The sequence below is a fragment of the Hyperolius riggenbachi genome, chromosome 10, assembly GCF_040937935.1.
Source record: "Hyperolius riggenbachi isolate aHypRig1 chromosome 10, aHypRig1.pri, whole genome shotgun sequence".
NCBI classification, from domain to species: Eukaryota; Metazoa; Chordata; class Amphibia; order Anura; family Hyperoliidae; genus Hyperolius; species Hyperolius riggenbachi.
Window position 1 is genome coordinate 254977165 of NC_090655.1, and position 17938 is coordinate 254995102.

The 17938-nt window shown below is 43.9% G+C and overlaps 1 protein-coding gene across 1 annotated transcript in view; it reads right to left on the reverse strand.

Annotated features, from left to right (window-relative positions):
• Positions 1 to 205: 205 nt before the first annotated feature.
• Positions 206 to 17938, reverse strand: part of LOC137535288 (zinc finger protein 420-like) — a 100704-nt gene continuing 82971 nt past the window's right edge. The window contains exon 7 of the mRNA XM_068257110.1: positions 206 to 2787. Within this exon, the coding sequence (XP_068113211.1) occupies positions 995 to 2787 (1793 nt within the window). The 3' untranslated portion in view covers positions 206 to 994. The remainder of the gene's footprint in view (positions 2788 to 17938) is intronic.

Here is a 17938-nt window from a genome sequence, read left to right on the forward strand (position 1 = left end):
AGTCCGGCCGCATGCCGCTTCCACAGCCAGGAGCGTTCTGCACCTGCGCAATAGTGGTGTAGTATGTTCCCAGCGGCGGAGTGTGTGCATGCGCACTACGCCAGACTGGCTCAAGTACCTGGACTCATAGCAGAAGATCCAGGTGGCGGAGGAGGACAGCGAGGGACTGATTAGCCTGAAGGGGGCTGGAGGAAGCTCCAGAGGTATGTATAGAACTTTAATTTCATTTGTCTCAGGTTTACTTTGTTACACAGTAGTACTATACTCTACATATGCACTCTCCACAGAGCTGCAGGGAATCCAGTGAGAATGTTGTGCACATTGAACACAGAGAAGTTGTCTATCACCCATAAACCTGGTTCAGCTTGTGCATGAAGAATGTGTAATAGAGGAAGAATCCCCTCATTCTCTTACAGAGTACCTGCACATCACTCTTACATGTAACACCAGTTACATTGCCCAGGGCCTGATAGATGTTCTTTGTTCCGGTCTGTACCTTTTACAAGTACTCTTACCAAGGACTAGTTTTAGTCTAAGACTAAAGGGAATAAATATGGCAGTCTCCATCTCCTTCTCACTTCAGTTGTCTTTAAAATTCCTAAGCGTTGGCAGCTAAGAGACAAATTTCATGTTACATACTTTCAATCAACAAGATTGTAATATGCAAATTAGAGAAGTGGAAGTCGAGGAGTCGGAGGAATCCTAAACTGAGGAGTCGGAGTAGGTGGATTTTTGCACCGACTCCACAGCCCTGATTTTCTACTGTATATGCTGTATGCATTGGTAACGCTGCGTTGCAACTTTTTGGGCGCGTAGCGTTGTTAATTTGCGGTGCGACTTTAACGTTGCATCAAACCGCAACGTCCCTCTGTGAAAGTAGCCTAAAAGAAACTTTGGAAAAGAACATTTATGGAGAAAACATTTCCTACACTCAACACACATGTCTCACAAGCAGTGGTTTACACTCAAAGCATTTCCCACACTCAGCACATGATTAGGGCTTCTCACCAGTGTGAGATTTCTCATGGCTGACAAGGCTTCTTTTCTGTCCAAAACATTTCCCACACTCAGCACATGAATATGGCTTCTCGCCAGTGTGAGATCTCTCATGTATGACAAGGTTTACTTTCTGCCCAAAACATTTCCCACACTCAGCACATGAATATGGCTTCTCGCCAGTATGAGATCTCTCATGTATGACAAGGTTTACTTTCTGCCCAAAACATTTCCCACACTCAGCACATAAATATGGCTTCTCACCAGTGTGAGATCTCTCATGTTTGATGAGGTTTCTTTTATCTCCAAAACATTTCCCACACTCAGCACACGAATAGGGCTTCACACCAGTGTGAGATCTCTCATGTATGACAAGGTGTCCTTTCCGCCCAAAACATTTCCCACACTCAGCACATGAATAGGGCTTCTCGCCAGTGTGAGACCTCTTATGTATGACAAGGCTTCTTTTGTCTCCAAAACATTTCCCACACTCAGCACACGAATAGGGCTTCTCACCAGTGTGACATCTCTCATGTATGACAAGGTTTACTTTCTGCCCAAAACATTTCCCACACTCAGCACATGAATATGGCTTCTCACCAGTGTGAGATCTCTCATGTTTGATGAGGTTTCCTTTATCTCCAAAACATTTCCCACACTCAGCACATGAATATGGCTTCTCGCCAGTGTGAGATCTCTCATGTCTGACAAGGTTTTCTTTCTGGCTAAAACATTTCCCACACTCAGCACATGAATAGGGCCTCTCACCAGTGTGAGACCTCTCATGTATGACAAGGTTTTCTTTCCATGCAAAACATTTCCCACACTCAGCACATGCATATGCCTTCTCACTAGTGTGTGATCTCTTATGTCTTACAAGGTGTCCTTTCCACCCAAAACATTTCCCACACTCAGCACATGAATAGGGCTTCTTACCAGTGTGCAATCTCTTATGTTTGTCAAGGTCTGATTTCTGAACAAAACATTTCCCACACTCTGCACATAAATAGGGCTTCTCACCAGTGTGCAATCTCTTATGTTTGTCAAGGTCTGATTTCTGAACAAAACATTTCCCACACTCTGCACATAAATAAGGCTTCTCACCAGTGTGCAATCTCTCATGTACGACAAGGCTTCCTTTATGTCCAAAACATTTCCCACACTCAGCACATGAATAAGGCTTCTCACCAGTGTGAGATCTCTCATGTTTGAAAAGGTCTGATTTTTGAACAAAACATTTCCCACACTCTGCACATGAATAGGGCTTCTCACCAGTGTGAGATCTCTCATGCATTAAAAGGTTTCCTTTCCGCCCAAACCATTTCCCACACTCAACACATGAAAAGGGCTTCTCGCCAGTGTGACATCCCGCATGACTGATAAGGTTTGCTTTCCACCCAAAACATTTCCCACACTCAGCACATGAATAGGGCTTCTCACCAGTGTGAAATCTCTCATGTGTGACAAGGCTTTCCTTCTCTCCAAAACATTTCCCACACTCAGCACATGAATAGGGCTTCTCACCAGTGTGACATCTCTCATGACTGACAAGATGTGATTTCTGTACAAAACCTTTCCCACATGTGGAACACAAATAAAGACTTCCAGCAGGGGCAGGGCTGTGCTGGGTATGAGGCCCCTCAGGGTTAGACAGGTGAGGGGAGTCTGGGGGAATATTTGGGGTAACCAGGATATCTGCAGGAGACTCTTGTCTAGTGACATCATCCGTTGTACAGTCTGTGGATACAGAGAGACGGGTCTCTGAGAGGTTCCTGATGCCGGGACTCTGCGCTGCAAATAGAGAAACATCATCACTTCCTGTTAGAGAATTGTGAGGGGAGGAACAATTATCATTAGTGATGGTCAGTGAGCTGCTGATAACTCCAAAATGATGCAAAGATGATGCAGATTGGAAATGGCCAATTAAGAACAATAGGTGGCGCTGATGTATCATATAACGCAGCATGGTGAAAAAAGGTCTCCTTCCTACCCTGAAAACTTAAAGCGGAATGAAACCCAGCATTTCTTCTTTGCTCTAATAGATTATTTTCAGCATATTATATATACAACCAGCATTTTTTTTTACTAGAACAGCATTCAGAGGGTTACACACAGGACTTAAGGTAGCCATACACTGGTCGATTTGCCATCAGATCGACCAACAGCTATATCCCTCTCTGATCGAATCTGATCAAGGAGGGATCATATGGCTGCCTTGACTGTAAACAGATTGTGAATCGATTTCAGCATGAAATCGATTCACCATCTGTGAAGCTGCCACCGCCCCCCCCTTCCCCCTCATATATTACCTGATCTGCCTGGCGCGAGTCCCCCAGTCTCAGCTGTCTTCTTCTCCTCTCTGGGCTTCAGCTTCACTGTATTTCCTTTAGGGTATTTCCTCTAGAGGGCACTCCACTGTTTCAACTTCCTGCCGGGACAGGAAGAAGTGAAGCCTTCTGGAGCCCAGCGGAGAAAGAGCAGCGGTGACAGCGGGGATATGCACAGGCCGGATCAGGTAATGTATTGCCGCTAGCGTCGGTCGTCGGACATTAGAACGCCGCTATTGACGCACTCCCAACCCGCCGGCGATCGAGCGAAGTCTTCAACGCGGACGGATCGACGGGAACAATTGATTTTGGATGGAAATCGATCGTTTGGTCAGCGTTTGCGCAATGATTTCACAGCAGATTCAATCACAGTGATCGAATCTGCTGTATATCAGCGGGAAAATCGTTAAGTGTATGGGCCCCTTTAGAAGCTTCCCTGCCAGCGAAGCTGGACGCCTCCAAACTAGCGATAATGTTATTTTGTGTTTAATTGTATCAAGTGAGGAATGTAAATAAACACTTCTCTGACACTGCAGGCTCTACTGAACAGTCAGACAATTAGAAAGCATTTCTTCTTACACTAGAGCATGAATAAAGTAGTTATAAATAAAATACAAAGTCAGCTTTCAAAGCAAAAAAAGTGTACTTTGGGAACATTTAATTTCTAAATGAATACTAATACTTATGCACAAAAGCAAATATGATAACCTTATGGCATATAAAAAGTAGGAAAACATGTTTTTATTGAATAGTATGTCAGGGATTCATACCGCTTCAATACAAATAATGTAAACAAATTCACAAAGCACTAAAAAGTAGTAAGTCAATGTTTTTATTCTGTTTTCAATAAAACATTCACCCTTCCTCACAACCACAGAAGGGCCCCTTCTGAATAATAACTACTTGCCGACCCGAGGCATACTATACGTACCCAGCCATGGGTGGGGGGCCGCTGAGCTAGAGGGGGTAGCGTGCAGGAAGGGGGTGTTGGGCAGAGCAGCGGGGAGGGGGGGGGTCGGACCCTGCAGTGCTGCCCACTGTATTGTAAGTGGAAGGCATTGCAGGAAGTGACGACAGTGAAACGCACGCTGTAACGCGGAAGAGGTGAGTCATCCCCGCCCACTGCCACTTAGTAATAGCGGCAGCTGTAGCTGAAGTTAAGCTATAGGGGGAGCGCAGATAGGGGACCCAGGTGAGGGAGGGGGGTCCGACCCCCCTCTCCGCCGCTCTGCCTAGCCGGCAAAAAGTCTAGGACAGGTCCTGGGGGCAGGGCACTACTTCTTCTTGCTTGAAGGTTGAGGCACTTAGCCTATTATATATATACTGTATATATATATAGATAGATAGATAGATAGATAGATAGATAGATAGATAGATAGATGCACCTGCTCAAAGAAGTAATAATAGTAGTAAAACAAGGACTCAATGTCTATTTGAAAACTGCAATCTGCTATAACTGTTATTGAAAATGGAATAAAGAGTAGTGATCGGTTTATAGGAACATTGGATTACAGTTTCATTGAAAACAGAATAAAAAACATTGATTTATCTACTTTTTAAGAACTTGGTGAATTTGCTTACATTATTCATATTGGAAATGGGCCAGATGCAGCATCTGTGTAACTTTGCATATAATTAGAATATAATTTGCACCATCTCAGAGTTATTGGCATATCACTGACCATTGCTAGTTATCAGTATGACAGAAATGAAGAAGGGTGTGCTAATTACAGGCAGCCAATTACACGATAATAACTTTTCGTTGTGTGCAAATTTTATGTATTTTGGAATTCGGACAGTGAAATGAATTTCCTGAAAAAAATGTGATTAACTGCATACAATTTGCATTACATTTGCATCTCAGAGTTATTTGCATCTCATTTACCTTCCTACACATAAAGCATTGGCCACACATTGACAAGCAGTAGATTGTACAGATTGATGAGACAATGGAAGCAATGTTTTCCTCCTGTGACAACAGACCTATATGTACTTATAGCAAGAGATCTGTGTTATGTTTGTAGAGCAATGTGGCGTCACTTACACATTCTTATTACCATTGTATCCTCCTGTCACTCATATGCCCCTTGTAATGTACCTTTTTCTCAGTCTTGTCCCCAATCGTACAAATGAATATATTGTGATATTACACAGCACTAAATTTTAGGAGCTGCGATGTAGAGAAATTATCCTTTTATGCCACTAATACTTCTGTAGCTGGATATAAACACATACATATATACTCCTATATATACACAGTATAATCATATCTCTCCTCCCAGCTTTCTGTCCAATGAGGAACCAAACTGCTTCACACTGCAGCTCCTATAGGACAGGAGATCAGTGGGGGCGGGGAAAGGGTGTGACTAGAAATCATTGGGCCCCTCTGCAAAACTTGGGAAACCTCCTCCGCCTTTTTAACAAACTGATATTACCCAATATTTATTTTATTAATTTATTATCAACGTCCATGTGCTTCCTCTTTCAGTGCCTCCTCTGACACACACACGCACGCACGCATGCACTTATTTCAGTGCGCATACATTCAAAAAAGTTGTGAGCTAATTTCGGTGCGATGTTAAATAATATCACTAACTATAACGGTATATAACAATTTAAGTGCAACATTAAATAATAATGATAACAAAAACTGTAAATAATTTAATTGTGGTATTAAATTATCGGTAAATTTAGCAATAATGTACAACCTAACTAACTATAACCTAATCTCGCCTACTCTCACACAATTCCCTCCACTGGTGGTACCTAACCTCAAGACCCCCCCCCCCCGGTGACATCTAAACATAAGACCCCCCGGTGGTACCTAAACCTAAGACCCCCTAGTGGTACCTAAACCTAAGACCCCCCTGGTGGTGCCTAACCCTAATACACCTCTAGTGTTGCCCAACCCTAAGACCAGCTAGTGGTGCCTAACCCCAAGAATCCCCTGGTGGTGCCTAACCCTAAGACTCCCCTGGTGGTGCCTAACCTGAACACCCACCCATCCCTGCTAACATTAATACAATAAATTTCAACTTAATCGGAGCCGCCTGCTAAGTAGTAGTGTAACGGCCAACATTAATACAATAGATTTCAATTTAATTGCAGCCGCCCACTAAATAGTGTAACAGCTGTCTATATTACGGCAAGTAACAATTGTGCCCATTTTTGACCGCAACTTTAACTGCTCCTTTCAGTGCCTTCTCTGTAACTGTGTGAAAGCCCCTTTAATGCTTCCTTTGAGAATGCCAGGCTTTCAAACCCCTTTAACCTCCCTGGTGTTCAATTTCCCAGAGATTTCTTTGCAAAAAGTGATTCAATTAATTTTAAAATAATTTTCCAGCATTTTTTGTACTTACCATATAAGACGCACTTAAGTTTAGAGGGGAAAAAATATATACTAAACCTAGGTGTGTCTATGGGTCAGGGGCGTCTTGTAGCCCTTTTTACACCAGGATGTCTCTAAGCTACTCTACCCACACTAACGTCTGCTGCTGCTCCTCACACCAACACTACACTACAGTACACTAACCTCAGCTTCTCCCCCCAGATACATTACACTTCACTACACTAAACTAAACCCCCCCCCCCCCCTGATACATTACACTTCACTGACCCTTGCTGCCACTCCAGCTACATTACACTTTTCTACACTAATCCATCTCCCTTCTGCAGCCGATCCTCTCTGGGGCTCCACTCACAAGCAGGAACATCTGATAGCCACTGCCAGATGCCGCCCTCTGCACTGCAGGTAGATCAGGAGAGCATGAGATTGTGCTGCCATACTTCCATGTAAGGGGGGGGGGTGGAGGGGGGCACAGAGCGAGAGAGACCCAGAGGGGACACAAAGAAAGAGGACACAGAGAGAGACATAGGGTGCACAAAGAGAAACAGGGGGACAGAGAGGCACAGAGGGGGAACAAAGCTTGATTTGAAGGGAATTGTGAATCAAATCAAAATATAATAGTTTAGCCAGGGACAGGTGCCCAGTATAGGTTAGCCAGCTATATGTGCCCCACAATAGGTTAGCCAGCTACAGACCTAGACAAAAGTTTTGAGACTGTCAAAAATATTGGAAATTAGAAAAGTTGGTGCTTAAGTTTTTATAATAGCAACTTGCATATAATCCAGAATGTTATGAATAGTGTTCAGTTGAATTGGATAGTCCTTTGCCATGAATATTAACTAAATCCCCCCAAAAACCCTTTCCACTGCATTTCATTGCTGTCATTTAAGAGAATCTGTAACGTCAAATCGTCCCCTGGGGGGTACTCACGTTGGGTGGGGGAAGCCTCAGGATCCTAATGAGGCATCCCACGCCGTCCTCCGTCCCTCAGGGGTCTCGCTGCAGCGCTCCGTACAAGATGACGTCAATATTTACCTTCCCGCCTCCTGCGCAGGCGCTCTGATGGATGTCGGCTCCAAAGTAGGTGGAAATACCCGATCGCCGTCGGGTCTGCTCTACTGTGCAGGCACAAGTCTCCAGCGCCTGCGCAGTAGAGCGGACCCGACGGAGATCGGGTATTTCCGTCTACTTCTGAGCCGAAAGCAGCCACAGCGCCCCCGCTGGAGCCAGCAAAGGTAAATATTGAATTGACAGTCGGGTCTGTCGCCGGCTGTTCGGAGGGCTGCAGCGAGACTACCGTGGGACGGAGGACGGCGTGGGAAGCCTCATTAGGATCCCGAGGCTTCCCCCACCCGAGGTGAGTACCCCCCAGGGGATGTTTTTGATGTTAAAGTGTCTCTTTAAAGGCCCTGCTGAGACCATTTCAGTAATCGTCTTGTTAACTCAGGTGAGAATGTTGATGAGCACAAGGCTGGAGATAATTATGTCAGGCTGATTGGGTTAAAAGGAGGGTGATGCTTGAAATCATTGATCTTCCATTGTTAACCATGGTGACCAGCAAAGAAACGCGTGCAGCCATCATTGCGTTGTATAAAATGCCTTCACAGGCTAAATCAACAATTTATAGGATCATCAAGAACTTCAAGGAAAGAGGTTCAATGCTTGTTAAAGAGACTCTGTAACAAAATTTTCAGCCTTATTTCTTCTATCCTATAAGTTCCTATACCTGTTCTAATGTGGTCTGTCTTACTGCAGCCTTTCCTAGTTGCACAGTGGCTGTATTATCTCTGTTATATAATCTAATATTCTTTCCTTTGCCGGCTTTGTTGGCTCAGGCAGGAATGTGCTGCTCTGCTGTGATAGGTAGAAGTTATACACACCCTCTCCAAGCCCCCTCCAGGCTCTGTATGAGTAACAGACTGAGCTTCTCTCAGCCTATCAAATGCTGATTAGCAGCCATGTCTTTTGTTTGTAAACACTACCTAAAACTGGCAATTACAAGCCAGGATTGCAGCAAGGAGTGGCAGAAACCGCAAAGAGGGGCCCAGGAGAACATAATGAATAGAATGGTATGCTTTTTATTGTAAGAATTTTAGAGTACAGGTTCTCTTTAAGAAGGCTTCAGGGTGTCCAAGAAAGTCTAGCAAGCGCCAGGATCGTCTTCTAAAGAGGATTCAGCTGCGGGATCAGAGTGCAACCAGTGCAGAGGTTGCTCAGGAATGGCAGCAGGCAGGTGTGAGCGCATCTGCATGCACAGTGAGGCGAAGACTTTTGGAAGATGACCTGGTGTCAAGAAGGGCAGCAAAAAAGCCACTTCTCTACCAAAAAAACATGAGGGACAGATTGATCTTCTGCAGAAAGTATGGTGAATGGACTGCTGAGGACTGGGGCAAAGTAATATTCTCCGATGAAGCCCCTTTCCAATTGTTTGGGGCATCTGGAAAAAGGCTTGTCAGGAGAAGAAAAGGTAAGTGCTACCATCAGTCCTGTGTCATGCCAACAGTAAAGCATCCTGAGACCCTTCATGTGTGGGGTTGCTTCTCATCCAAGGGAGTGGACTCACTCACAATTTTGCCAAAACACAGACATGAATAAAGAATGATACCAAAACACCCTCCAACAGCAACCTCTTCCAACAATCCAACAACAGTTTGGTGAAGAACAATGAAGAACAATGCATTTTTCAGCACAATGGAGCACCGTGTCATAAGGCAAAAGTGATAACTAAGTGGCTCAGTGATCAAAACATTGAAATTTTGGGTCCATGGCCTGGAAACTCCCCAGATTTTAATCCCATTGAGAACTTGTGGTCATTCCTCAAGAGGCGGGTGGACAAACAAAAACCATTAATTCTGAGAAACTCAAAGAAGTTATTATGAAAGAATGGGTTGCTATCAGTCAGGATTTGGCCCAGACGTTGTATGAGAGCATGCCCAGTCGAATTGCAGAGGTCCTGAAACAGAAGAGCCAACATTGCAAATACTGACTCTTTGCAAAAATCTCATGTAATTGTCAATAAAAGCCTTTGAAACGTATGAAGTGCTAATAAGTATATTTCAGTACATCACATAAACAACTGAGACATAGATCTAAAAGCAGCAAACTTTGTGAAAACTATTATTTTTGACAGTCTCAAACCTTTTGGCCAGGACTGTACAGGTGCACCCAGAATAGGTTAGCCAGCTATAGGTGCCCCAGCTATAGGTGCCCCAATATAGGTTAGCTAGGTACAGGTGCCTCCAGTATACGGTAGGTGCTCCTCCCACAGAGATCCCTGGCACTGTGAGGCATGTTTATTAGCTGATCGTACCATCTCCGCCATGTACAGTTCCGGTCTACTGTCTGGAGCATCAGGACTCAGCTTGATGACATCATCAAGCCACATCCCGGTACTGTGGGCAGAGAAGACCAGAGCTGTATATGGCGGAGGTGGTGTGATAGGTGCTGGAGAGAAGCATGGTAATACTTACACATGCATCACAGCACTGGGGATCTCAGCCGGGATGGAGAAAGGGGGAATCTGGGGGCCGCTGCAACTTTTCTGCTCTGCCAGTCTATATTGGCTTCCCTAGGGTGGCTGGATGGCTGTTGGCACACAGAGGGTAGCAGAGATCACTACCTACAGTGTACAGACAGCCATCGAGATGCCCTAGGGAAGCCCATATAAGTAAAAACAGTGCAGCAGAGACGTTTGAAATCTCCCGAGTGGTAAGGATGAGCCTGACTTGTCCTCACTGTTCTCATAATGTTTTAGCTGGATGAGTCAGGCTCATCATTACCACCAGGGAGATATAAAACTTCTCTGCTCTGCCGGCTCCACTTCTGTGTACTTATATGGGTTTCCATAGGGTGGTGAGTTTTGGATTAATCCCGTCAATCTGGTCAGATTGGTTAGGAGATTTTAGCCCGTTAGTGGTCCCATGCAGTTATTTCCAATCATTTATAAGAATAATCGATTGTAAACAATCGTTCATCAAATTGTATTGTTAGTGGCCACTAGATGTACCCACAGTTAGATTGGGCAATAGGGCTCGATCAATGTTCTTTGTTCCTGTCAGCACCCTTTACAAGTCCTACTACCAAGCACTATCTTTGATTTCTATTTAGAGGGAACCTAAAGTAGGGCTTCCATATTTATTTTCTTTTAAGCAATACCAGTTACCTGGCTATCCTGCTGATCACTATGGTTGCCGCAGAGTCTGAATCACACACCTGAAACAAGCATGGAGATAATTCAGTCAGACTTCAGTCAGAGCATCTGATCTGCATGATTCTTCAGGGTTTATGGCTAAAAGTATTAAAGGCAGAGGATCAGCAGCACAGCCAGGCAATATGAATTGTTTAAAATAAAATAAATATGGCAGCCTCTATATCCCTCTTGCTTTAGGTTCCCTTTAACAGCTACTCTACAGCTATATCCTAAGTTTAGATAAAATATATCTCTGGGGTGCATAAAAACACAGGTGTGTCACGGCCATCCGTGAGAAGCGCAGGCAAATTCGGGAAGATCCGCGCAGTCGGTTTTCTGATCGCTTCCCGATTAGATTGCGCAGTTCATTACACCGATCAGAATGACATTTCTTTTAAAAGGGACACTATGGCGAAAAATTGTAAAATGTAAAATATGTGCAAAAATAGACAAATAAGAAGTACATATTTTCCAGAGTAAAATGAGCCATAAATGACTTCTCTTACACTGCTGTCACTTACAGTAGGTAGTAGAAATCTGACAGAACCGACAGGTTTTGGACTAGACCATCTCTTCATAGGGGATTCACAGCAAGGCTTTTATTCTTTATAAAGATATTCCCTAAAAAGGATTTAAACAATGATGCTGGCCAGGTTTCCCTGCTCCAGTGTTCTCCCCAGGATTATTTTCCAGCCGGGTGGGATGAAAAAGTAGCCGGGTGGGGCGGCGCAGCACAGGGAAATTTGGTGGTGTGGAAAGAGCACAAGCAACCTCCTGTTGGTCGCGCTAATAAATCAGCGCAACTTCATTTGTTTCCCTGCTCACTACGCACTCTAGTGTCAGTGTAGCGTGCATAACTAAACAATGGCCGGTGCTTACAAAAACTGCACAGTAGTGATGTTAGTTAAAGCGGACCCAAATCAAACATTTTTTTTTAATTCAAAATATTTAGTTGCACCACTCTGACACATACAAGGATAAATAAACACTCCTTTAAGCCTATGAGCATTTCAGTGCATGCTTTTCCCCCTTTTCTTTTCATAACTAGGGTTATACAGGTGGCAGCCATTACTTCTGAGCTCAGTAGGAGGTTTTAGATCATGGGTGTGTTTGTCATCAGCTACCCTCCCTCACAGGGGCATCGTCTATGTGAAATCTCACACAAGCTGAGATCACCTCCCCTGTGACATCATCAGTAGCAGCCTGTGTTTTGTTTTTATTTTTTATCTCCTCCACCAGTTTGCTGGAAAAATTCCATCAATATGAAAGGAAGGGAGGGGTTCCTCCAATAAATGTAAAATATTTTATATTTGTCATTATGCAGCTGAAAAAAGGCTGCAATTTATCATTATAATTTAGAAAATAGATTTTATTTCTGAAATCTTGTATTTTTAATTTGGGTCCACTTTAACTTAGTAATGGCCGAGCTAGTGCAGTATCGCCGTAGCAATACATCACTACCGCACGGCTTTTGTAAGCTGAGGCTGTTGCTTAGTTACGCACGCACACTACATTGCCACTAGCGTGCGGGGAAACAAAATTTAGTTGCGTTGATTTATTAGCGCGAGCTACAGGAGGTTGCTCTCGCTATATCCTTTGATGAATCAACCCCTTGTCCTTCAGGTTTCATGTACTTGTACTTTGTTTCATGTATTTTACATTTACCATTCACAGTATTTTTTAGTAGTTTTTTTTTTTTTTTTTAGATCATTGTATTTTCCCCCTCCTTCCATTGACTTATTGTTATTTAATATGCATGATATTTCCTTCGGGGGCTGGGGATGATGATCATATATAGCCCCTGCACACTGTCTTCAATAACATGGACTGACCCCTCCCCCGGTAATATTGTGCAGCATATCAAATAACATTAAGTTTGCAATATATAAACCCCTGCACACTGTCTTCAATAACACAGACTGACCCCCCCTCCCCCCGGTAATATTGTGCAGCATATCAAATAACATCAAGTTTGCAATATATAAACCCCTGCACACTGTCTTCAATACCACAAACTGACACTCCCCCCCCCCCCCCCCCCGCTGGTAATATCGTGCAGCAATATCAAATAACATTAAGTTTGAATTCAGTCGCAATATATAAGCCCTTGCACACTGTCTTCAGTACTACGGACTGACACCCCCTGCCGGTAATATCGTGCAGCAATATCAAATAACATTAAGTTTGAAGTCAGCCGCAACCATGTGCAGTCAGCTGCCCCAGCGCTTACTTACTGCTTAATCAGTGTCCCAGACAGACAGCCTGTAATGCGCGCCTGTGGGATGTCGGCTTAGCCTCGTACTATCTCCCCGCCTCTTACTGCCGCTGAGCCAATCAGTGCACAAGTTCACCGGGAAGCGAGATATCATGCATAGAGCGGTGCGGATTAAGGACAGCGCTGCAGATTCAGGACAGCGCTGCTTGTTTTTTTTTTTTTTGTGTGAGAGCCCGGCGCGTCCTGACATCCGGGCACTGGTGATGACAGCTGGGAACCAGCCGGTAATTGATTTCATCCGGTCGACCCGCCCACCTGTTTGATCCTGGGGAGAACACTGCCTGCTCGCTACACAGTTTTTTGGCAGTTGGATGGAGCAACTGCCATTCACTAAGTGCTTTTGAAAATCAATAAATCCCTGAGAATTCCCTATGAAGAGATGAACTAGTCCAAAACCTGTCGCTTCTGTCAGATTTCTACTACCTACTGTAAATGACCGCAACATAGGAGAAAAGTAATTCATGACTCATTTTACTCTGTAAAAAAACGTACTTCTTAGTTGTATATGTTTGCACATATTATACATTTTACAATTTTTCGCCACAGTGCCCCTTTAAAGACAACGTTGTTTCTCTCACACCAAATGGCTAGAGTCATTAAGGAACCTTCCCATAGTTCAGAGAAGTTCCCCAGGCACCCAGCTGAGTTAAGGGCCCCCATATATAAGGTCTCCACACTTCTGAGATGACAGAACCTCATAAAGTGAGTCCTGGTGCAGCCGAAGCGGCACCATCCCCAGCAGGAATTGTCATGTAGGCCCTGAGCTGAGGCGTTCAAAGGAACACAAATCTCTCCAGCTGGGAACTATAAACTCCTAGTGAACTGTTATTTATAAGATAATCCATAAACTGGTATATTTTTCATATTTCCTGTGTTGCAAAGCGGCCAGGCCCTTCAAACTCACAGAGTGTGTTGAACCATACCTGGCACTGGTACTGAGAAGATTCCAGAACAATCCAACTCATGGACCGTAAGTAAGACAGGTCCAAAGTAATCCGCTGATACCACAGGGGCCCCACCCCTCGTGTTTGGTATCATTGTTCTGGATAAATCCTGACTGACCTGAAAATGTTATTAAATCTGCCTTGACCTGTACGGTTCTGGGAGATAGAGCCCATTTATAGTTTAGATATGGTTTTATTTCTCCATGAGAAGGGGGGTGGCTCATCTTAGGTTCCAAGGGGTGTGTGGTCCCTGCCCTCACTCCTCCTTACTGTGCCAGGAGTATAACCAGAGCAGAGCACCCAAGTACCGGGTCCTCCACCTTGAACATCATCCGGATTATATATTGCCAGCTTGAGGACAGGCTGGCATCCATCTTGTTTGGACTTTAACACTGAGTCCCCTGACTCTGAAATCATGGACTTTTTCTTTCACAAAAGGATATTTCCACATGAACTCTAAGTATACCATTTCGCTTGTTTCTTTCCCCTTTTTTTATTTTTACATTGAGCTACTTTTGTCTCTATAATTGTTACTTTGAATTATTTTCTGTGTATATTAATTATTGTATAGTGCATTTAAAATAAAAGACCTTGGGCCATATGCAATTGTCTTTTACACCTGAGTTATTTCCTAGGAGATAATTTTCAGCTTCTCTTTAAACCTACTTTTCAGCATTTTACTATTGCAAATGTACCGAAATGTTGGTGAAAAAGTACTATCAAATGTATTTTGAGTATTTTCTTGCTTGCTGGTGGCTTAAAAGGCATCTTATGACAAGTTGTTAAAATATCACCTAGGAGAAAACTCATGAGAAAAAGCAATTGCATATGGCCCCTTAAGTCATTTGTTGCCCAGCTACAACCTGTTTCAGCCAACCAGAACGCATCCGCGCTTTCTGAAGATTCGCTACCGAGAAGTGTTGTTATTAGCCAGAATAGCCTGTGTTAATCATTTTTATTTACAGGTCTTAGAATCAGACAGAGGCGCATTGCCACTCTAATTTGCATATTACAATCTTGTTTTAAATTATGTGACCTAAAATGCATTTCATCACTGCCAAAGCTTAGGAATTGTAAAGCTATATTAAAGCAGTATAACACCCTGACATAATATTCAATGAAAACATGTTTTCCTACTTCTTATATGCCATACGGTTAGCATATTTGCTTTTGTGCATAAGTGTTATTATTCATTTAGAAATTATACGTTCCTAAAGTACACTTATTTTACTCTGAGAGCTTACTTTGCATTTCATCCATAACTGCTTTATTCATCGTCTAACTTAAGCATAAATGCTTTCTGATTGTCTCACTGTCTTTAGGAGACCCAGCAGTGTGAGAGAAGGCTTTGTTTACATTTCTCACTTGATACAATTAAACACAAGATAACCTTATCTACAAGTTCGGATGCAGCCAGCTCTGCTTGCAGGGAAGCTTCTAAAGGTGTGTACACACGCACTACTAAAGAGAACGACGGGTCTGTCAGACTGAGCGGATCGTTCAGAAACAGCCTTATCAGTCTGCAGGGAAAACATTTAGAATTTTTAATCTGAACTGTAGAGGTACAAACAGAACCACTCTGGTTTCCCTTCAGGTACCTCCTGCTGGAATGGGCTTAACATAGATACCCATTCCTCCCAGGTATCTATCTCAGGGTGTTCAGAGGACGGCTCATCGGTCCCCTCCACTTGAACTTCGGTAGCGGCTATGTTAATTTTCTCCAAACAATGATGATGACAATACGGAGACCAGCTTAACAACTGCATGGAACTCCAGTCAATCTGAGGAGAATGTTTTATAAGCCACGGCATACCCAAAATGACAGTGGAGGTGGACATCTTAAGGACCAGAAACTGAATTAGTTCCTTATGTAGGACCCATAATTGACATGATAATACAGGTGTCTGGGTAATGGACTGTTTAATGGGCAATGGGGAATCATCCACTGCTGTAATCCGAACCTGTCGTCCCACAGGAGTCAAAGGAAAACCAAACTTAACAGCAAAATCATAAGCCATAACATTAACAGCCGAACCAGAGTCTATAAAGGAGTGAACCTGCCCCTCCCAGGTAATGGAACATGGGAGCAATCGACGTTTATTGGTTAGAGGTAATACTGGATTGCCTAGGGTAGTACCTCCAGCTACTCCTAGGCGATAGAGTTTTCTGCCTTCTTGGGACAGGTAGACACCATGTGCCCTTTCTCAGCACAATACAAACATAAATTCTCCTTATGTCTACTGTTTTTCTCAACATCCGTGAGTTTGGCTTGCCCTATCTGCATTGGCTCATCACGAGGTGGAGAGGACGGCACAGGAGCCGTGAAAGTACTGGAAGCAAATCTGCCTAGAACTTTACCCCGAGTCTGTCTCTGGTAGCTAACTCGCCTGTCAATCTTAATAGCCAGTGAAATGGCTTCATCCACTGACTTAGGTTCGGGGTGTCCCAACATTAAATCGGCTACTGCATCAAATAACCCCGATAAAAAGCAATCTAGAAGTGCATACTGCCCCCACCTGGCTGACAATGCCCATCTCCGAAACTCAGCTGCGTAAGTCTCGACCGGATTATGCCCCTGCCTGAGGGTCTTTAATTTCCTTTCTGCGGTCATTGCCAAATCGGGATCATCGTATATAACTGCCATCGCTTTAAAGAAATCATCAACTGAGGCCAAAGCCTCATGCCCCTGGGGGAGACTGTAGGCCCAAGACTGCCAATCACCAGATAATAATGTCTTAATAAATGTCACTCTTTGACCTTCTGATCCTGATGAGACTGGCCGTAGCTCGAAATATAATAAACAACGGTGTTTATAATTTCGAAAATCGGATTGGTGCCCCGAGAATTTTTCAGGAGGGGGCACCCTAGGTTCAATCGCACGAGGGGATGACACTTGTGCATTAGGGTCTATGAGACGGTTAACTGACTCAACTAGCTGATCTATCTGAGTCTGCTGTGCGTTAACCGTCTTGATGAGCTCATTAAGAGTGGTGGCCAATACATCGACCCGGTTGCACAGAGTCTACATATTTTTTCTGGTTTGCTGTTCTGTAACGATTGGGTGATGCACCTCAGACGTCTGATTATTGGGTGATCTGCAGTATCACCAATAATGCAGACACTATACCTGATTATGTGGTGATCTGCAGAATCACCAATAATGCAAGTATAGCTCACAAAGGGACTGTGTGATAGTGATTGGTGCAACAGTAAGTAATAGAAAGATAGACCCTCCCAGAGGAGCTGGGAGGTCTAGCAACACTGTACTTTAATAGTTTGACTGAACCTTACCAGAGGGGCTGGTAAGGTACTATCAGTACAGGTAATGGCTGAGATATGCAAGACCTTACCAGAGGAGCTGGTAAGGTACTGTCAGAAAAAGTGCCTGTATTATTTGACGAAACCTTACCAGTGGAGCTGGTAAGGAACTACAGTGCACATAGAATAATAAGTAGGTTCAAGGGCTTACCAGAGGAGCTGTCAAGATCCTATAAGTAAATAATGAATGCTCACCAGAGGAGCTGGTGGGCACTAACAGAGAATAACGCTAGCCCTCACCAGAGGAGCAGGTGGGTACTAGCTGCAACTGAACTGAATAGTTTGGCAAAACCTTACCAGAGGAGCTGATAAGGTACTATCAGTAATAAGTGACTGTATAGTTTGACAAGACCTTACCAGAGGAGCTGGTAAGGTACTATCAGTAACTAGTGTCACCTCACCAGAGGAGCTGGTGGGTAATAATACAACACCTCACCAGTGGCAAGGGCCCACTGGTGAGTGGAGAGGTCAGACAGGCAAGGTTCGGCAACAGAGAGGCGATATCAGTACAGAAACGATAGGCAGGAGAATAGTAGGTAATCA